General features: G+C 39.6%; 1 protein-coding gene across 3 annotated transcripts in view; it reads left to right on the forward strand.

The window, feature by feature from the left end:
• The window catches only part of LOC121637452 (contactin-4-like), a 229672-nt gene extending 208324 nt beyond the window's left edge, over positions 1 to 21348 (forward strand). For 2 of the 3 annotated variants that reach the window (XM_041981642.1, XM_041981641.1), the window contains exons 14-23: positions 375 to 495; positions 900 to 1058; positions 1847 to 1996; positions 8119 to 8189; positions 12869 to 13103; positions 15186 to 15301; positions 16187 to 16373; positions 16460 to 16572; positions 16652 to 16820; positions 17793 to 21348. In XM_041981642.1, coding sequence (XP_041837576.1) covers positions 375 to 495; positions 900 to 1058; positions 1847 to 1996; positions 8119 to 8189; positions 12869 to 13103; positions 15186 to 15301; positions 16187 to 16373; positions 16460 to 16572; positions 16652 to 16820; positions 17793 to 17884 — 1413 coding nt within the window. In that variant the 3' untranslated portion in view covers positions 17885 to 21348. The remainder of the gene's footprint in view (positions 1 to 374; positions 496 to 899; positions 1059 to 1846; positions 1997 to 8118; positions 8190 to 12868; positions 13104 to 15185; positions 15302 to 16186; positions 16374 to 16459; positions 16573 to 16651; positions 16821 to 17792) is intronic. The other variant, XM_041981644.1, reaches the window with a different exon arrangement.
• Positions 21349 to 22615: the final 1267 nt, after the last annotated feature.

A 22615-nucleotide genomic window follows, 5' to 3' on the forward strand; every position in this document is an offset into this window, starting at 1 on the left:
GAAAGGCTCTTAAAGAACTAACTATTACACTAGCCATTAGCCAGCTCCATATAACATCCCACAATCCCAATCAAAATTATTACATGAAGTACATTACTGTGATTACAGTGAGGTAATAAATCCATGGAGATGTGTTTTCTGTGCCCTGTTTGTGTGTGGAAGGAAAGACTGTGTGAGGAATTGTAAATTCATTTTTTAAGACACATGCATGAGAATGAGCTTCTCTTTTTTTAGCCCTCTTTTGTTCCCATGAGGCTGGAAATGTCAGCATTGTTCTTGAATTACAATAGCTGCTGGGTTACCGTGTTACTTATGGAAGTCTGTCTGCTTGTGTGCGCTTGTGTGTGCTTGTTTGTGCGTGCGGTGAATGGCAGCAGCATTCGGCAGGAGACATTATGATTCGGAACATCCAGCTGAGGCATGCTGGGAAGTACACGTGCGCCGTGCAAACGAAGGTGGACAGCATTTCCATCGCTATGGACCTGGTTGTCAGAGGTGAGTCGTGACATGATGCACTCCATCTTTATTTCTGACCAGCTTAAAACACTATGTTAGTTTTCCATGTAGTTAAATTATGCATCAGCTGAATATTTGAGTTTGTCAGTGATTCATATTAAGTTAGACTGAATGTGCCTCTCTGATGAAGACATAAAGAGACAGAGTGAAAGGTCTAGCAAAGTAGAAGTATCTGTGTTCAGGGCTTAAAGCAAATTTACTGTCTAATTAGACCAAATAGTTCCCAAAGGTTTCACAGTGAACTGACTTCACTGCTGTGTAGCCGCAAGTGCTAAAAAACCAGCGCCACTCTCTTTACTATCTCCCCATCTCCTCCTCCCTTCTCCACCTCCATTTTCTCTATCTTCCTCCTCTTATTCCTGCCTGGCTATGCCATCTATCAGGTCCCCCTGGGCCCCCCACCAGCATCCATGTTGAAGAAATCACAGATACCACAGCCTCTCTGTCCTGGAGGCCCGGTCCTGATAATCACAGTCCAATTACGGCATACACCATCCAGGCCAGGACACCATTTTCCCTGGGGTGGCAGGCTGTCACCACAGGTAAGCTCTCTCCAACCAGCCGTGGCCTCCTCCAATCACGAGGAGGGGGCTGCTCTCCATCCTCTGCCTCGTCTGTGAAAATATTGCAGCTGTAATTTTTTACTCCCCCACCAAATGGCACACAATAGTAGCGGGATCATTGACCGCTATTTTATCGGACTCCTGGGAACCCTGAAACATGGATCTCATCCTGAGGAAGAAGCGTGCCGTCGAAGCTGTAATTTGATATTGTAGTTATGTGATAAGACCACATCCCCCAGTATTCACGCATTATTGGCATAATGTGCTTTTATCTTCCACTGTGTTCCTTGCTCTATTGATACTTTTGTGAATTGTGACACTTTTATGGAAGATGATGTTTCTGGGCTCATTGATTTGCAGTGTCTGGGTCATATATTTGCAACACAGTATGAGTGTGCAGGCATAATTTTTAATGGAGTTAATTCTAGTTCTCTTTTTGCTTTGTTTTTGGCTTAAAGTGAATTTAAGAATTTGCTCTATGCAGTTAATATGCAACATCTTGCATGGTTTATTTAGCATATTGCCAGATTGGTGGCATATAGTCAAACTGTTTGTTCATATTCTTTTTCTTCAAATTCTGCGTGCATTATGTGTCCTTGTGAGGAATTACAGCTGTCCCGTGTACCTGTGGTGAAGTCCTGCCAGGTCTGCCAGGCTGTAGGATAGCCTGCTGCTGTGGCTTTGCTGACACACACGAAGAAAAACACACAAACATGCACATGAAGTTTGATGAAACTGAACTGGGGCCACTGTGTGTTTTATGCCAGTTCCTGAGGTGGTCGGGGGCAAACTGCTGACGGCTACAGTAACAGACCTGAGTCCGTGGGTGGAGTATGAGTTTCGAGTCCTGGCAAGCAACAGAATCGGGACTGGTGAGCCCAGCAAGCCATCCAAACAAGCAAGGACGAAGAGCACCTGTATGTACTGAGTATCTCTGAATCTCTTTTTAAAACCCATTTAATTCTGTTTAAGATTAATTCAGTTTGAATCATTTTAATCTTAACATTCAAAATGCCAAGGAAGACTTATACAGTAAGACTACTCTTAATTTTTTTATAGCAGTGGTTCTAAAAACCCCAGTGGAATAATTTTTCAGTGCCCTGTAAACCAGGGCTGTCAATTCACGTTTTAGTTCAGGGTCCTGAACCTGATCTCCAGTGGGCAGAACCACTAAAATAACAACGTTATAACCTATAAATTATGAAAACTCCACATTTTTCCATTTCTTCTAGTGGAGAAGTACATTATTAAGTTTAATATTGATTTAATAAATAATCCTGTTATTATGATCAACCTGAAATTTTGGGAGAAAAATAAGTGAAATTTGAACAATATTTTCCTTCAGTTAACCATTTACATCATTTTATTTAGTTGCTTATTTTATTTCTATTTCTTTTCATTTTTCATTACATCTTTTATATATAATATATATCTATATCTTTAACATAAATTTATATTTCTATAGAAATATATGTACATTTATGAAATAAATTGTATACATTTTTCTTTTGAAATTCATTCATAAAATTAATCAGTTTTATATTCTTATTAGTGTTGGGCAACGATTAAAATTTTTAATCGCGATTATTCGCATGACATGTTGCAATTAATTGCGATTAATCACATTATTCCACGCAAAATGTCCCTTTGCCTTTAAAGAAGTCCAACTGCTGTATTAAGAAAATGCAGTAAATTTTGGAGCAAACACTAAATCAGGGGTCTCCAACCTGCCACTCTGGAGCCACAAGTGGCTCTCTGGACCTCCACAATGCCTCTAAATATGTGGCTGAAATATTTTTTTTTAATCTATCTTTCTCATCATCATTTCTATCATAACTTTCCACAAATATCTACATCCCTTAGAACAGGGATGTCAAATGCCGGTCCTCGAGGGCCAGTATCCTGCAGGTTTTCATTGTTTCCCTGATCTAACACACCTGACTAAAATCAAATGGATCCAACCGCTTCTTCTCAACTTCTTCACAATAACCCATTAATTTCAGTCAGGTGTGTTAGATCAGGGAAACGATGAAAACCTACAGGATACCGTCCCTTGAGGACCGGAGTTTCACACATGTGCCTTAGAAGAAAGTCTGTCCATCCTCTTTTTATAAAGATATAAATATATTAACATATATTATATATTTTATTATAATATACATTATATTTATAGTTTATACACACACACACACACACATTTATATTAGTGCTGGGCAACGATTAAAATTTTTAATCGCGATTAATCGCATTGCTTCACGCAAAATGTCTCTTTCCTTTAAAAGAAGGCCTACAACTATATAAAGAAAATGCAGTAAATGTGGTTTACAAACATCAGGGGTCTACAACCTGCGGCTCTGGAGCTGCAAGTGTCTCTCTGGACCTTCCACAATGCCTCTAAATACGTGGCTAAAATATTTTTTTGAATCTATCTTTCTTGTCATTAGGTTGGAAACCAGGGACTTTTTTTCCTTTTACATCATTTTCCACAAATATCTACATCCCTTAGAAGAAAGTCTGTTTTTCCTCTTTTTTATAAAGGTTCATGTTTTTCTTTATTTCAAAACCTAAAAATGTGGTTCTTCAAATATAACAAATATCCTATGGTGGATCCTCATTAAAATATATATTAAATTGCCTTTTTGAAAAGTCTGGTAACATTTGCGTCTCTAAAGTAGTTTTATTTAGCTGGCTGAGGGAAAAATGGCTCTTTGGATTGGAAAGGCTGCAGACCCCTGCACTAAACACATAAACAGGTTTAGCAGCAGTTTTCTCTTTAAACAGCAATAGTTAAAATATTTCTTCACATAAAATCACATATTTATGACAAAGAAGGATGAAATGTTCAGGATTTACTAACTAAAAGGTAAAAAGTCAGCAGGATGAATTTAAAGCTGTGAAGCTGCTTCCTTCTAAACACAGAAGGAACAATATGTGATGAATATCAGCATCAGGTGAACAGACAGAAAGCAGGATTAGAATCTCACAGCTTCTAGATGGTGAGGAGAGAGAAATATTCACAATATGCACAATAACTTCCATCCATGCAGCCTCCGCTACAGGGAGTTAAGGGGTTAACATCTCGTTCCGGGTGTAGCTTCAGGTCTGTAGATGTACCTGTAAACACTTTGGTATCCACAGAAAGTCCAGAATCTCAGCTACCAGCTCAGTAAAACCATTTCTATCACCAACAAACACAGTTAAGACAACAAACAATTCAAAGACCAGCTACACTAAGTCAGAAAAATATGTAAACACAGATGATGTTTCCCCATGAACACGAACAAACGACTCCTCTACTGAAAGCTCACATCTCACAGATTCCACAGCTGGAAGTTTCATCTCGCTACGACCAAGATTCACCGAACCAGAGGCAGAAGAAGACCCGATTTATGCTTTATGTTTGTAAAAGTCAGAAAGCATGTCTTACCTTTGCTGCCTTGCATAAATTACAACCGCATTTATAAAAAAATAACAATAATAAATAAAAAAAGTTTCTCGTTGTCTTTTAGGAGCAGTTTCCCATCCAAAAATCACGTTGTTCTGCCATCTGCATGGCTTTTGTCAGGCAAAGAGAAACGTCAGTTGTTCTTCTTTCAGACAGAAAACGTCTCTTCATTTTAATAAACCCGCTCTCTCCTGATTACATCAGATGCACCGCTGCAGCAGGGAAGAGAGACATGGACGCCATGTTTGTGTCATCAAAGCCAGCGGCGAGAAAAAAAAAAAAAACCTTAACGCACAATTAAAAAAATTAACAGCGTTAAATAAGCATTTTTTTTACATATTTAATTTATTTTACATATTTACACATTTATATAATTCCCTACTTTCACATTTGTCAGAAGTTTTAGATCACAATGAATCTAAAAATCACTAAACTTTTCATCTCAGGTATCTGAAACTGAAAATGACAGTATTTAAAATGATGGTCAGAGGAACTTTTCAAGATCTAGAAGTTTTTTAAGCCTACTTATGGTACATTTCTACATGTGTGTAGTAACCTTGACCACCTGATCTGACTTACCTCATTATACAAATTCAAGTCACATGTCTTATGTAAGAAAAAGATAAAATAGAACAAGTTATCCTTCTTTTTTAAAAATTCTCTCATGTAGCCCCTGAAGTGTCTCCAAGTATCCCAACAGTTGCGTGTACCCCCATTACAGAAACACTGGTTTAAAGAAAAGTCTTCTCTTTTCACTTTATTCTTGATATATTTTTCAGTTCTAACAAAGAACAAATGTTACAGATGACTACTTGTAAGAACCTGTTCACATCTGGTATTACTCTGCATCCTGATTGATTTGATTAAAGTGGACAGCTTGAATGCTTTCACACCTGCTGTTAAAACAGTCCTGAGTCAGTCAGCTGATCAACAAACTGGACATCAGCAGGTCTACCGATGCTTCTGTCTAATCATTTCTACATAAAGCAACTAAACCGCATCATTAAATATACACTGCTACATGTTAGATTCACACAACTTCTTGTTCATGGTGGAATTATGAGCAAACAGTTCAATAAGCTCATTTGTGTGATAGATGTGATATGAAAGAAAAAGGAAATCATAAAATAAATGATTATTGATCGTACATAGGTCAGTGTCAGCACATCTCCTCTAATAAATACACACATCCTGAAGCTCTTAAAGTCTGACTGCTTACCAGTCGGCTGTCAGCATCACTGTGTTTAAGTGGGTAATTATTAAGGCCTGTACGTACTCCACGAACGAATAAATTTATGTATTTTCTCAGCTTGGCAAGAAAAAGCACACAGTTTGCTCTCCCAGGACATTTCATGCTTCATGAGAACCCTTGTCTGCAGTAACTCGCGGGTATATCAGGAAGATTTGCAGCATGGCCAGTGTGTTGTATAGATATTATTTTACTTCCTCACCACCTCAGCTGTTTATCAAAACTATCCATTCAGCCTTGATGAATCAGCAGAAAACCAGAAATAACACCTTTCCACTTTTCTGCATTAACCGCAATCCACATTTCTGACCAGTCACACAATATCAGTTGGACACCACAGAAGGAGCAGGCTTACTCCCAAACCAGGGCGGCGAGAACATATGACAACATTTTTCTAACAGCGCTGAGACAAGGAGAAATTTCTCTGCTCAACAAGCTGATATTCTTGTGAGTTGAAGCATTTTACGATACAAAAGAAAAGTTACTCAGATGACACAACTTAATTTTTAAACTTCTTATTATGGGTATTAATTGATCCTCATTGTCCCCAAATAATTTTTCCTTTTAACTGACAAATACCCCAATAAAACAGTTAAGCAGGACCTTTAGCCCCCAAAAAATCCTTCCATAAAAATATTCCCACACATTCTTGCTGTGTCATTTCAAATAAGCCGGCAGCTGTGTGTAATCTTCTAAACATGTTGGCACAGTGATGGTTCAGGCCCATATACAGGTAACTCCTAGAACTGACAAGAGACATTCAGTTCTCTGTCCAATAGTTCTCATAATTACCATAAAACGCTGTGAATTACTGATTCTGTAAGTTTAGATGTAGATTTTTGCAAAGTATCTTGGTTCCAGTAACTGTGAGAAACCATCCTGGTATCAGATCAGTTGGTGGTCCTTTTACATGGCCCAGGGCACTTTTGTGCTTATACTATTAAACCGATGTTAGCACCAGGTGTAAACAGCCTCTAATCAGAATATTTAAAAGTCAAGGTCAAGTTTGCTGATATAGCACATTTAAAACCAATAAAGTTCTTCACATTCAAATAAAATATACAGCCTCCAACAAGGCAATAAAACATAAAGACAAAGCAACAATAAACCCATGTAAAAGGAGATAAAAGCACAATAAAAACTCATTCTAAACATACTCCACTCGTCAGGAAGAGGTGAGACTGAAGCAACAACGTAAACACATCTGCAGTGCGAGTGGTGTGTGGCAGAGGTGTAAATGTTCACAAGAGCTGCTAAAAGAGAAGTTACCAAGCCATTTAAAACTTTAAAAGTAAGCAATAAATTCTTAAAATTAATTCAGAAACAAACAGGAATCCGGGGAAAGGATGCCAAGATTGGATTTATGTGTGAATGCGTTTTCATACAAGTTGAAAGATGAGCTGCATCATTCTGAACTGTTTGTAAAAGATGCAGACATGATTTATCCAAACAAGTGAACAATGCATCACAACCTCATGCGTAATGAGGTGTTAAAAGCATAAATACGTTTCTCCTAATATTTGAGGGGGAGGTAGAGCTTAATTTCATCAGTTAAAAAAAAGAAGAAAAAGTTCAAAAGAAAAATGCTTCTTTTAACAACTTATCCATATTTAACGAGCCGTCAAAAACCACTCCCAGATTTCTGACTGCAGAGCAACTAAATAAAGCCTAAGGTCCGAGAATGCATTGATCGATCGATCGATCGACAGACAGACAGACAGACAGACAGACAGACAGACAGACAGACAGATAGATAGATATGCTTCTCATACTGTGAATGCTGCTGTTAAGATAGATAGACCATAATAGACACATTTTCTTCTTTAGATATTCTCTTTTCCAGATTTTATGAATTTAACCGACAGCCTTCTACTGCAGCTTCATGAATAAGTCATTAACAAAATGTCAAACAATAGAGTGATCTAAAGGGAAGGGCACATGTTCCATGGGTGAACGATGCCCTTGGCAGCTCCCTGGTTACAGGAACCTTGATACTACTCACTCTCCTCACATTTCCTCTGTCTTTGTCCTGCTTGCAAGAGGTAGATATTTTCATTGCTTATTGGCTGTTGGATACTATGCCTTAGTTACAACATAAAAATCACAAACCTATTTAAAATCAAAAGCAAAGCATCTCTAAAAGCAGCTGTTTGCTGATGTTAGATTCTTTCTGCATCTCATCTCTGTGGTATATTTTTGAACTCAGCAGTTAGACACTTGCTGATGTGGTTGTGTTGATGATGGTGAGCATCACGTGGGAGCAACAACAGAGAAAATGATTACATGTTCCTTTAGAGTTTCATGTCAAGCCAACATAGCTAAGCCAAGCTGTCTTCTTCCTCCAGCTCCGAAGGTCACACCAGCTAACGTGAGCGGAGGTGGAGGCAGTCGCTCTGAATTAGTCATCACATGGGAGGTAAGCAAGCTTGCTGGGGACCCTCTCATCCAGGAGGGAGGCAGCCAGACGATGTTATTTTCTTTGGATCTGAGCCTCTGTTTCATTAATAACAAGTGAATGGCTTAATGTATGGCATTTCATTTTTAAAAACACAGAGGCAATAACTGCTGCTGTCACCCCGGGGAGAGAAAAATGCTTTTGAGGTTTCAGTAAGATAATTAAACTCAACAATTCTTTCAAAGTCCCAACTTCTCTTCTAGATTATTTTCTTTTTCTTTCCGTCTCTTTTTTTGTGTGTGTTTTGCTCTCTTGCTTTTCTACAAAGACCCACGCATATCAACTGAGCTTCAGAAGCTTCTATTTATTCAGGCAGCTCCAAATCGTCCTGCTGTGAAATGTTTCACAGAATCAGTCTTGATGTTTTAATACACAAAAGTTCAATTAAAGTGGAACGTCTGCTTAACAAAGCTGTTATTTTGCCTCGGCCCAGAAAATTTCTCTGGCACTTTTCCTTTTGACACAGAAGGGATGAAGGCTTCATCTGTAATTTTAACATTTGCCTGAAGGGAAAATAAAGGGGGAAAGCCTGGACTAGAAAAAGTATCTAAACTTCAGTTCAGTTTTATTTGATCATGTGGAAAAACACTTATTTTCTGGGAAAATGATAAACAAACTCTTAATAAAATGCACAGATTGAAATATATTATAATTTGAAAGTATTTAAATGCAAATTAGAGGTTTTTAGTTTGAAGAAAATGCAACCCCCAGTGGTTTTAAGAGCAACTGCATGTAAAGATTAAAAATGTCCATGAAAGTGACGGTCATGTCGTAGGAGCAAACCCTGATCTCTACACAGCCCATCTGGTGACATCTGAAGAAAATATTACTTTATTGCATGGTCATGGTCTTACTTATCTGTGGGAATGTGGCATTATTGCAGAGATCACCTATTCCAGACCTCCTGGACCACTGTCCTGCAGGCTTTGGATGTTTCCCTACTGCAACACACCTGATTCAAATTAAAAGATTCTCGAGCCTCTCAACCATCTTCATAATGTCCATTAATCTCAGAGCTGTTGCAGAAAGGATACAACTAAAACCTGCAGGACAATGACTAAACAGGTGCAGAGTTGGTGATCTCTGTGTTCCTGTATGGCTACCATTACTGGCTGGTACACCAGTTCACACCAAGACCGCTTTTTTTCTGATTAATATTTTGTCTTGTGTTGCAAACACTGCTTTAAACAGCCTTAACAATGTTAGGAATATGCCAGAGTGAGAAAATGTTTAAGGGGGAACCTTTTTCACTGTTGCACCTCTAATTCTGCTGCTCTGCTGCAGGAGGTGCATTACGGGAGATGTTGAGCACTGAAAATGGACGGAAAAGTTCAGAAAGTGAAGCTGTAGCAGATGTTGAAGTTGAATATGATGACATGTCTGTTGTCTGGAGGTAATTTGGTTCTAAAAGGTTGGATGTGGGCCAAACAACTAGTTACTGAAAATGAAGTTGATCTAAAGGCTTGTACACACTCAGCAAAAACAGTAAAATTTGTTTTACTTCTCAAGGTGGCAGGAGGTTAATTATGGCAAGGACATTTCATACTTTCTGGTCTCCTCTGCCTCACCTGCAGGGGTTTGCTTGGGGCATTGTCCGTGTTTGCTCCACGCTAAAGACGGATACAGAGCATTTCGTTCATCTTCGTGTCATTTACATGTGTAATTTGATCCTTTTGGGGTTCTCACAAATCCGTACATGCCTGTATCCGTACAGTAGATGGAGCAAACTGAGCAGTACTACAGAAAAAGATGGGGCAGTGTTTTACAGTATAGCTGATATGTGACCTGCAAAAGGAACAAAGAAGAAGCCGCCACAATGTATTTAATGTCTGCACAGACCACCGCTGTCTACCTCCTTTTATGTCTTTTCTGAGAATGTACATTATCTTGATATCCACTGTTGCCTTGTTTATTAGTATCTGAAACTGATGTTGAAACTCGAAGGGACACTGAACTCTGGCCTGCCCACTGGTAGATGTATTGGCTAACAATCATGCTAAGGAAGCATTAAAAGTATGAAGGCAGTGATGTTTGAAATGGATGTACCTATTTATGTACATAAAGGGGGCATAAATGGGCCTTTTTATGACAGACTGTAAAGTTTTTGTCTCACTGCCTCTGCCTTTCACAACAGCGGAAAGGCAAAAATGTAATTTCAGTTTCCTGCTTTTCTGTATTAACCACGCCCACTTCAAATTTCTGACCAAACAATAATTGTACACCACACAAGAAAAATATTTTGCCCAAATGATGCGTGGAGCACAAGCTGCGAGAATGTCGCTGGCAGAGGTGCAAACACGAACAGTTTGATGCTTTGCCTTAGCTTTAAAGAATTACTAAGATCAACATCCTTAGAGCGGAAAAAGTTGGAGGACACTTGAGTCATGTCTCTTGTAGACGTGTATGTTGGAGGTATTGACTATAACAAAAAAACATCAAACATTTAACAATGTCTTCTCCAGCATGGTGTGTATACAAATGCATGGGATCATCACTTTTCTAAGCTTGTTAAGTACTATTTTCTCACCGTCCTCTGATGCAGGTTGACTTTAGTTTAATCCATCCTGTGTTTTCTTCAGTGATTGATGGCTGGATCTTATCAGGCCTCTCCTCCTGAGGCTTATGAATGGTTGGCACCATGTGGTGTATTCTCCTGGAGAAGATTCTTCACTTGGCTCAATAATATGAAGGTTTTTTTGTTTTTTTTTTGGTTGGTTGGTTGGTTTGTTTGCATTTAAGCCATGAAAAGGATTCTATGATCGTCCACCAGTGTGTTTTTCCCCCTAAGCATGTAAGAAGATTTTTCCACTTCTGTTGTGATTTGTCTCTCTGGTGGATTCATTTTTGCCTTTGCAGCATGACAAAGGTTTGTTTCTTTCACACTGGGAGCTCTTTTGACAACATGTTACAGAAATAATGAAGGACCAGATCACATCTCCAGATGAAGCACTGAGTCGGTCCAATTACAACCCCAGTTCCAAAAGAGTTGGGACGCTGTAGGATGTAGATAAAAACAGAATCCAGTGATTTCATAATCTAATCCGCTCATATTGTATTACCAATAAAACATAAACAGCATATTAAATGTTGAAACTGAGACATTTTTTATTTTATGAAAACTAATGGCTAGTTTTGAATTTCATGATATTTTACACTGATAATGATGGTGATGGTGATGATGATGATGATGATAACGATAATGATGATGTGTTTCCTATTGACATCTGTTTGTATCATAACCCACTGTATGTAATGTACAGGGCATTTGGGTTTCCTTAAGTATGAAATGTGCTATCTAAATAAATTTGGCTTGGCTCACATGTACATGATAGAATCTTAACAGTTTTCACAATTTTCACATTTTCATTTTTCTTAAACTGTTCCACAGTTTTTAGATGCATCTTGTCTCAGATTGGTGAACCTCTGTCCATCTTCATATCTGAGACTCTGCCCCTCTGAAATGCTGCTTTTATAACCAGTCATGTTACTGACCTGTTGCCCATTAACCTCATTAACGTGAAATGCTCCTCCAGTTGTTTTTGATTTGTACCACTTACTTTTCCAGCCTTTTGTTGTTCCTGTTCCAACTTTTTGCAGATGTGTTGCTGCCATCACATTCAAAATGACCTTATTTCAGTACCTAATATGTTGTTTATCTTTTATTTGGAACATAATATGGGTGCAAGAGATAGCAAATCATAGCCTTCTTTGCTGTTTTTATTTATATTTTATATCACATCCTAACGTTTCTGGAATTTGGGCTGTACATTTAAGCCCCTTGAATAGAATTGTACAAATAAAACACACAAACTTCAAACCCCCCCTCCACAATTTGACTGTCCAAACTTTATAGACAACAAACACAGTGAACAAAATTTTTCTACCTTATATTTTCATTCCAGGTAAAAAGGTAACAAGTAGAGTTAAGAAAACAAATAAATATATTCATATTAAAGGAAGGTTACTTTTTTCAACCTTTACCACAAAAGAAAATCTCGCATAAAATCAGAAATCTGTGAAACAAACTACAGGAAACTTGGCGCCAATAATGCCACATAAAAAGTGTGGCATTAAACAAATTGTTTTGGAACAGCAACATTTTGAGAGAAATCTCTCGGCCAGACAATTAAGAACAGACTTCATAACAAAACATTATGTTCCTCAGTTTGAAAGGTTATGAAAAATCCAAATCTCTAAGCATGTTAATAAAAAAGGTCAGAGCTTTGAATCTATTACAGTTCTCTGGAGAGCATAAATGTCCAGGGTGCTCCAGAGTTCAAGTACTGTATGTAGACCACAGTCTGAGTTTTCCACGTGGTGCTTCTTCTCGTGACATTGCAAAAGTAATGAAATGCTTTTTATATGAGCATCTATCTTTCAGTAGACAGGAGTGAAGAGGGATGGTTTATCCACCAGAGCGAAGTCTGCAGCTATAAATGTCTGGGGCATGTTATCAGACTACAGCTGAACTTGTGTTATCATGCTGAGTGCTCCGTACTCTGGAATGGGTGTGTGCTGTAGCAGTGCTTGTGTGTTCAGTGCATTATATGTGAACTCATACATTGCCTTACAATGAGGAAGCCTCATCTTTGGTCTGTATCTGGTTTGTAACTGCACTGAATGGATTTGTTGTTCTCCAGCCGGTTCCAGAGGAGTTGCAGAATGGACCAGGGTTCGGTTATGTGGTGGCATTTCGACCCCACGGTGCCACAGGCTGGATGCAGGCAGCCGTGCCATCTGCGGAAGCATCCAGATACATCTTTAAAAACGAGAGCATCCAGCCCTTCTCGCCTTTCCACGTGAAGGTCGGGGTTTATAACAACGAGGGAGAGGGTCCATTTGGACTTGTCACAACCATCTATTCTGCTGAGGAAGGTGTGAATGGTCTTTTGTCATATACAGCAATAGATTTACTGGTTCAGCTCACATATAACTGCATGAGAACAATAATGTGGATGTTTTAATCTTTCTGTTTTACTTCCAGGCAGTCAGACTTTCTTGTAACCTTTTAAAGTTATTTAGAGTAATAATTTATCAAACTTTCTGAAGGTCTTTCAAAGTATTTTGGTTGCTTTTCAGTTAAATAACAAACAGTTTGTTTGTTTGTTTATTGAGTCTCCAAGTAATGAACCAGTGTTGTCCCTATATGTAACACACAACTTGGCTTAGAACCTGTTTTAAGTTTCAAACTGGGTACACACATAAAAATTATTGGGCTGTTTTTCACCAATTGTCCCCCTTCCCGACCAAGAACAGCACACGTCCAATTATCTTATAAGATTTTTCTAGAAAATTATCATGTGGTCTGAGGTGTGTTAAGACCAAATTTGTCCCTTACATTTGGCTCCGAAAAAGGTCGGGGCTGACAATCGGAAGTATATTTACGACCAAAAATCTTCACGTGTGTGGAAAGCCGACGACTCCTGACCCCTCATTTCCACCGGCTGTGTGTGCGACACATTACGGCTGCTCCACGGTTTTGTTCTGACCTCTGGTACGCAGCAATCTGCACCAGGTGCTTGTCCGCCTAGTTGGATCCGCAAGATCACAAAATCACAGGAGAATTAGAGAATCATGTGATTCTTTATTTCCAGGATGAACATCTCATCGCCCATGATAAAAAAAAAATAAAAAAAAAAAACACAAACTCAGAGACACCCTGACCTGTTAAACATATTGTGTTTTCATGGTTCAGCAGCACAAACCTGCTCAGGGGCTTTTATTTTGAAAAATATTGGAAGGTTTTACACTGCTCCCGTGTCTGATTTCCTGTCTGCCCCTATCTGAACTGCAGAACTTGACGCATCCTGGGTGCATGCAGCGTCAAAAATATACTCAGCTCATAAATTTAGCGGAGACATGCAACAATGTGCTTCTGGGACGCTTCTGATACATGCCGCGGCGCACCCAGTGGAAACCAAACCATTGACTAAAACAGCTGTGAACAGCAGCAGAGGCCATGGCGCAGCCATAACACGGCTAACACGCACCCGGTGGAAATCCGGGGTAAGTTGGGACTGTGGGGATGGTGACATGGAGTGACATGGAACGGAATGTAGCCAATCAGAGAGCAAGCTGACCGGAGAGCAAGGAAGACGTAAAGTCCACGTTCATGCCGTCTCCAGTCTGTTATTTTTATTTATTTATTTATTTCAGTTCTGTATTTTTCTGTTATTAATAGATGTAAGATCACTATCATTACTACATTATGTCCTCTTCCATCCTGGGTGTTGTGTTTTCCGGTTGTTGCCATGGTTCTTCTTCTTCATTTTTCCAGTTGTTGCTATGCTTCTTTTTCTTCATTTGTGTTCGATCACGTTTGATCACGTAAGATTTCTGGCTCGGAGGACTAGATTCTAGATCGGTTGCGGGACAGCATCGTTATATGTGTTTGTTGTTCCGTGCTAAGATTATCGGAGCACACCACACACAGTTCGATCAAAACTGTTAAATGCCTGATTTTTTATCATCTTGTGTACCAGCCATTAGCCAGGTTGTTTCCAATAAGTTTGGACAACTATTCCTGAAGACTACTTAAGGAAATTAAGTTTGTCAAAGAGAATTAAGACATGGTTGAAGAATAAAGCTGTTCAGACCAAACAAGCACATTAAAACTGGACAAACTTTTATAACCGTAAATAAACATATATGTCTGCTCATGTTTTGATTTGTTTATGCACTTATTTTTCATTTTCTTTGCAATATATAAAAATTTGTTGTTAGTTTAATAATTATGCATAGCACTGTGTGAGAGTCGATCCACTCTGAAGCTGAACAGCGTCAGTATTGTTCCTCCAGCCAACACTCTTCTATCAGCACTTGCAGACAACTTGTTCCTACTTCCACCCTTCTGTTGTTTTGATGAAAGAAGTAGCTCTGAAACAGTTCTGATGTTCCTTCTTTGAGGGCTCATCAAAGCCAAATGTTACACCAAAAATCTATTTACATTAACTCCAGAGCCTGGCCGAGCTCCCACCAGGGTCCGCGCCAAGAGCCTCTCTGCATCAGAGATCGAAGTTTCGTGGAAAGCTCTGCCCTGGAATACCAGCAAGAGAAGAGTGCTGGGCTATGAGGTGAGCTGCACAGAAATTTGTTTGTGTGTGCTTCCGTCGTATGCACTGCGTGTGTGTGTGTGTGTGTGTGTGTGTGTGTGTGTGTGTGTGTGAGTGTGTGTGTGCACGTTGCAACTAATGCTGTTGAATCTTGTTCTCTTCTATTATTGATGAGTGTTTCAGACTCATGCACCTTGGGCATACGAGATAATAGCTTGCTGCACGCATAATGGTCCAGCCTAGTCCCAAGCCTGTGGGTTTAGCTGTGTTTCTCTTGTTGCTTACCTAAGTACTGTAACAACCCTGATTAGCGTACTGATGCAATGCTCTAAGGGAGGGAATGTTTAGCCTCTAATCCACACCACAATGCAGTTTTAGACAGCAGCTTCTCGCTTAGTTAGTTCTTCTCATTTTAATTCTGCTCATTATTAAAATCCTGCATGTTAACAAAGGCGTTGTTTTTCATTCCTCGAACTGCATAAAATGCTGGAATTATCAAATGTTGACCACTCAAAGTAAATAAAGAAGCAGGCCTGAGCAAATCATTCCTGCCAGGACAAACAGATTATACTCATGCTGCCAAGTATGCCAGCTATTTCAGGAAAAAAAATAGAAAATCTAATCAGTGTAAGTATATGGAAGGGGAGTTTCCCCATTCTCTCCTTGTTTTTGTTTTCCTTTTTTTCTTACACTCTTTTATGCATAACTAAAAAACCTCTGACACGCGGGATGACATGCTGCTAAAGCTTGTTTTCAGAGCAGTTCACATCTTCCCTGCAGCTCAGTTCACATGTCCCCATTTTTAGTCTGCACTTCATTGACAGGGCATAACAGAAAGCTTTTAAGGTGTCTGTGTGTCGTGTTTTCTGCGTTCATGTCTGCGGTTCTGCCTTGTTGCCTTTCCAGCTGAGGTACTGGAGTAAAGGTGAAAAGGAAGACATGGCCAGCGTGCAGAGGACTGTAGGAAATCAAACGTCTACTGTTATCTACGGGGTGAGAGGCAGCACCACATATTACATCTCGGTGAGGGCGTATAACACAGCTGGAACAGGCCCGCCCAGCAACTACTTCAACATTACCACCAAAAAACCACGTAAGCGTTAGATGTGAAGAGAATACATTTTCACTGTCACCACACAGCTTTTGTTTGAGGTGAATAATGTGGTTTACTTCCCACAGCACCCAGTCAGCCGCCAGGTAAAGTGATGTGGAACACATCAAACTCCAAGATTATACTGAACTGGGAGCAGGTCAAAGCTCTGGAGAACGAGTCAGAGGTCACTGGTTACAAAGTAAGCATGCGCTCTTTTTGTTTAATCAGAAAATTGTGTATGTTGCCGTGCCATGCTGCTGACTTGACCTCATCTTTAGGTGTTGTACAAGAAGAATAGGCACAGCCGGCCCAGCGTCATGGAAACCAACACCACCTCTGTAGAGCTTGCTCTGCCCACTGATGAGGATTATATCATCCAGATAAAGCCGTTTGGAGAGGGAGGAGATGGCAGCAGTAGCAGGCAGATCACCATCCCAAGGATACCAGGTCAGTGGAGAGCTAGTTAGTGACTCCCAGGTGGCAGAGCTGAATAATCCTATCCCCTGCTGCTGTCTCACCAGAGCAGATTGGTCGTCATTGTCTCCGAAGAAACAGCAAGAGCTGGAAAATAATGTGATACAACCAGCAGCTGTAATAGCAGCCTCTGTGTTGCACCATAATCCCTAAGCTGGATGTAAAATAAAAACAGTCTGTTTAGGAAAAGTGATGTCATTGTATCCTGGTGTTGGTAATAAATGAAGTTAATCTGTTCACTTCAGATCAGGAGCAGGATCATGCCTCCACCTCGCCCTCTGATCACCTGCTCAGTCATTTTCTACCTGCTTCACCCTATCAGCTCTCCTCACCTCCTCTCAAACTCTCCCAATTACTGCCCTTATTCATCATCATTCATCCATCCCTCCCTATCTCATCCATTCAGTTACTCCTCCCTCACCCATCTATCCCTCCCTCTCTCATCCATTTATCCATCCTTTCTTCCCCCGTCTGGATGTTCATCCATCCTTTCATTTTCTTGTCCATCCCTCTTTTTCTTGTATATCCCTACTTCCCTCATCTGTTCAACCATCCTCCACTTCACTCTTTCATCCCTCCCTAATTATTCATCCATCCCTCCCTTTCCTATCTCATTCATTCATTTATCTTTCCGCTCCCCCATCCATCCATCCATCCATCCATCCATCCATCCATCCATACTTCTCTTATCCATTCATCCTTCCCTTCCTCTTAGCGCCCTTCAGTTATCCAAGAAGGGATGCCCACTGATATCACAACACCATCAGTACTGTGATAATTGTGTGGTGAAGATCAGATTCGATGATAACATTCCACAGCTTTAAAAAACTAAAACTATGAGCTCAAAATTACTAAAGCAGCTGGAGATTTAGAAAAAAATGTTAAAGTCTTGCTTCTTCCACCCCAAACAGACTAACAGCTATGATCTTTTCAATGCTTTTTCAGGCCCCAATGCAGTCGGCTCAGCATCCAAGGTCTCCACTCTATCAGCCCTCAGCACAATAGCGCTGTCTTTCACAGCACGGACATCTTTATGACAAACAGCTCCCAGCAGACGTTGCATCTGATGTGGAGACAGCTCTCCAACAGAACGTAAACACAGCCCACTCTGGTGTAATGAGATCCATTCATTTAGATTTTAGAGGCAGAGGGAAGATGCTGATGGGAAAAAAAGTAAAAGTAGGTCACTGAGATGGCAAATGTGGAGTCCCCTTCAGCACCCAGGCCAGGTAAAGAAGATTGACCGATGTCGTGACTATGTTGTTACCAAAGCAGCTTTCATACGAGAAAAATAAAAGAGAAAAATGTCTTATATGCATCTTTTTGTATGACATGTTGAGCTTTTATAGTTTTTGTTGTCTTAATGGGTTTAAAGTCGGCCTGGGCTTAATGGGTAAGAACAATTCATTGCATGGTGAATATCATCAAGTTTTTCGATTTGCAGTTTGGACAGCACACCTTTTCTCTTTTAAAATAAATAATAGGCTTTTTTCCAGTCATGAGAATGAATTACTACCCACTGCATTTTGATTTCTGCACTTTGTTCAAACATTTTACCCAAGGACTGCTTTGGTGTTGGTAGGGCTATTGGTCATTTTTCTCCAACTGTGAAGAGGAGTAGCATTAGACAGTGTATGCTAATGCTTTATCGTTCTGCAAACTGTATTAACATTTGCAAACAAAGTAAGCCGCTAAAGTCAATTTAGATGGGATTTTGTTAATGAGGTTGGCTCAGAGTTTTTATCTAGTCATCAAACTGCTACAAATGCTAAATATAAACATCCAAGTCAGGTTGGCACCAATTACAAGAGAAAAGGTGGAAGTTTGACAATTATAGCTTAAGATGCTAATCGTTCCCACTGTCCATAACATGGCTACACTATGAGAAATGCTGTTGTGATTCATATGTGAAAAAAACCTCTGAAGCTCACCCTCAACATGAGGCTTTACTCTGTCAATGGATTCCTAACACTACTGTTGATAAGGATTCAACAACTATAGTCAAAATTATAGCAGTGCCTTGGCAGAGGCACATGGTGGAATAAACTATAGCTCCTCATCGGTAAAAACCTGCCCTCTTTCACAACTTTAATGACAACAGCCTCTGGGAAACAAAACTATCTGCAAGATACAGAGACTCGCTCTCAGCTTAAAAGAGAGAGGAGCAATGATGTTATCTGTATGACCCAGTTTGGCTAGTAAGCATTAGCAGGCGTGGCTAATAACGAAACAACATAAACTAATTGGGTTTGGAGGGAGATGTAATGTCCAGCACCATCTTCTCATAGGATGCTACTCAGTAAGGCCTGTATTGTATAGCTGCTTTGCTAGTTTGGGGCTAATGGTCATTTGGTCAGGCCAGGGGACCAGATGCTAGCCTGTAGCTGCCGGGACTTTGCCCTGCAAAGTGAGCAACCACACACTGCTAGCAGCTCATGTAGAAGAGGCCAGATTAGTAGCCTTCACTTATATATTTCCTTTCACATACAAACAGTTGGTCCATGGACCAGGTTTTTAAGTGGATTAACCCGTTGGTACCAGACCTCCCATGAACAGGATGTGAAATTTTCATTTTATTTTATTTTTTACTCAGGCTACCATTTAAGTACCTACACATTATATGCCGTTGGAAAGCTGAGATGGTTAAGATTTGAGGGGTATATGCTATTCCAGGCTTCAATCATAACTTCATTAAAACTAAAATCTTATTTCTGACCAGTCACCAATTTGTTTTGAAGCCATGCTGTACTCCAGTAGGAGATGATAATGCAACAAAAACAGTCCTGTTACATCAGCAAGGATATAATAAAAGAAGTCCAGTAAAATTGTTGGTCCAAAACAAGTCTTTTAACCATAAAAACCTGTTTTAAGCGGAAATTGAAGGATTTAAAGTAGTTAATGACTACCAGAGTGAAACTAGCTACGTGCAACTTTAGCTACCATCATTTCATCCACTGGTGTATTGACAGGAGTTTTGAATGTTTGGAGCCAGATGTACATAACCTTTAGACAGACGTTATGATGCACATGTCATCCAAAGCAGCTCCACCTGTAATATACTGCACAACTGTCGCTCTGTATTTAAACTGTAGATGTGTGGAGAGGGCACCCATTTGGACTATTAATGTACTAAAGTGAAATGCAAGATTAACATGATGACGTAGCTATCTTCCAAAGATTTCTTCTTTTTAATGCCAAATCTTTTTCTCTGGCTTCTCCTAGATGCAGAACGTTTGTTAGTGGGATAATTTTCATGCAGTAAACCTTCACAGTAACTAAAGAAGGCTAAATTAGCTTCTGCTGAACTTCAAAATTCTGTTTTATCCTCTCTAAATACTGCTGTAAGATTGATATGGATTGAGGGAATGATTGCACATTAACTCTTTCAGGATACAAATAGTGTGAACTCATCATTCTGGATGCTAAAATATTAGCATGACATGTTTTTGGTGCCCCTTTTCGCAAAAGCAAGACAGGACAATAAGGTCAGCAAAGTGCTTAAAAGGCATCCACATGACAGAAAGCAGCAAGCTGTTGTGGAGAGCTTCTCTCCTGGATTCCTCTACCTTGGCCATTGACTTGCACTGATGGCCAGACCCTCGTGGCTATCTCATGTCCTCATTCTTTTAGTTAGCTGTGTGTCTAGAGCTATTCTTTGCCTTCCGTGTGCCTCATCATATGTTCAAAATCCTCAGGTCCTTAAAGAGCCTTAACTTATCATATGTATATCAAAAACATTAGAAAGATAGACCTACGAAGCAGCCGCGGAGATGTTTACATGCTGCTGTAACAATAGAAACCATGTATTGTTGGGGGGGGCAGCATCCTTTGCTGTGGTTAGTCTGAATGGCATTCTGCTGTTTCGCATGGGATATCGGCAATATATGAGGCCTGGTGCATTTTTCTAGGTGTGTGTTCTTAATAAAAGATGATGCTGCTGATCTTTTCCTTTTCCCATAGTCTCCTGATGCCATGTGGGACTGCTGTGCCACCCCGCGTACAGTGCATTCTATGTAGCTTGTAATCCAGTTAAGTAGTTTGTAGTACTTTGAAGGGAAGTGTACTGTAGGCTACTGGGTTTTGCTCAGAATCACGCATCAAGAAATGTGTAATATACTGTTTTGTACACTTCAAATCATTTATATAAAATAATCTTTGTAAAGAGATGTTTTACTTGGTTTTTATGTAATGACTCTGTTTCATACTGTAGCTAACTGTTGCTCAGCATGACTGTACTTTGTCCTCTTTCTTCTGTTCATCTGCAAACTGATTGAATGGCTTTAGGAACATGCAAGGTTCATGTATATGATAGGTTTGCGTATGCTGTATGTGTACTCTGAAATCTGAACCATTATAAGTCCTGTGTCTTGGCTTCTGTCTCAGTCAGTCCCTCTGAGATGTACTGGGTCCACCGTCCATCTACACTCTACAGAAGGGTTCGATCTGTTGCTGTTTGTTGTTTATACTGTGTGAATAAAGATAACTGGTTTATAGAACAATGCCAAGCTGTCGGTTCATTAATACACATCAGCCTCTGTGACATGTAGGGATGAGCACTAATACACTTCCTGATCATTCATATGGGAACATGGGAATTTTTACTTAATGCATATTGCCACCAAGTTTCAGTGTTGCTCATTAAACATAACTTATCATTAGCATTTTAAATAAGTGTCTCAATAAGTCACTTTGCATCCAACCTTTCCTAGTTTCATGATCAAAAATCATTCTTTCTGTACCTTATTAAATAAAGTCCCTAACAAGCAAACCTGGGCTGTTGTTAGTTATATAAAATTCAATAACATTATCAAAACAAAGCAGAGGCCAAGAAAAGGTAATCAATCCATCAGGCAAACCTAAAGGCAGGGAGCAGGCAAAGAGCTGGAGATGAAAAAGTCCAGAAACAAAATATACAAGCAAAGAAGGCAAACAGCAAAAACCAGGAACAAGCTGAGGTCACTCACTTGGAAAACATGAGGATAAACAGCTGAAAGGCTTGACATTTCCACACTCACACTGTAGTGCTGTCCAAATGTTGATGTTTGTACCTTATATAGTGCAGTCAAAGTATTCCACAATGCACCATAAGTAGTGAAGAACTGATGGTCAGTAATCCAGCAAATGTATGTATGTATGCATATATAAATGATATATAAATGATGCATTGCCGTACATACAGCAAACAGACCTACAGCAGCAACAAAGAAATCATAATGAAGACATTTTATGTGTACATGGTCAAGATACATCAAGATTTTTTCTAACTTATGTCTAAGATGTATGAATCAGAAATCAGTATGGTGTGATGGAAAAACAAAAATAGTTCAGTTTGGGATTATTTTTGCTTTTGCTGCTGGCATGAGACAAACAAATTAATTGAGGCAGTAATATGATGTCTTATATTTACTATGATTAATGTAAACAGTGGAGAAAAATCACAACAAAGACGGCTCAAGGCGTCAATTAAGTACACAAATATTACACTCAGTATGTCACAGGAGTGCCCCCAGTATTTACCTGGTGTTAAGCTGTGCGACTACAGCCACGTCAGAAAATGACCACAGATTATGATGATGATGATCATATTATGATGATGATGTTCTCTTTGTCGTCCTATGCATGTAACTTCCCAAGGAGTCAGTTTGGGTAGAGTGAGATAACAGACTCAGTCATAATCGCAAAGGAAGTTCAATCTAGGAGAGAAGAAGAGAAGCCAGAAAGTGTGTGGTCAGTGCAATGACTGACTACAACCGGGTGTAGGTGGCCGA

The sequence above is a fragment of the Melanotaenia boesemani genome, chromosome 3 (genome assembly GCF_017639745.1).
Source record: "Melanotaenia boesemani isolate fMelBoe1 chromosome 3, fMelBoe1.pri, whole genome shotgun sequence".
Lineage (NCBI taxonomy): Eukaryota > Metazoa > Chordata > Actinopteri > Atheriniformes > Melanotaeniidae > Melanotaenia > Melanotaenia boesemani.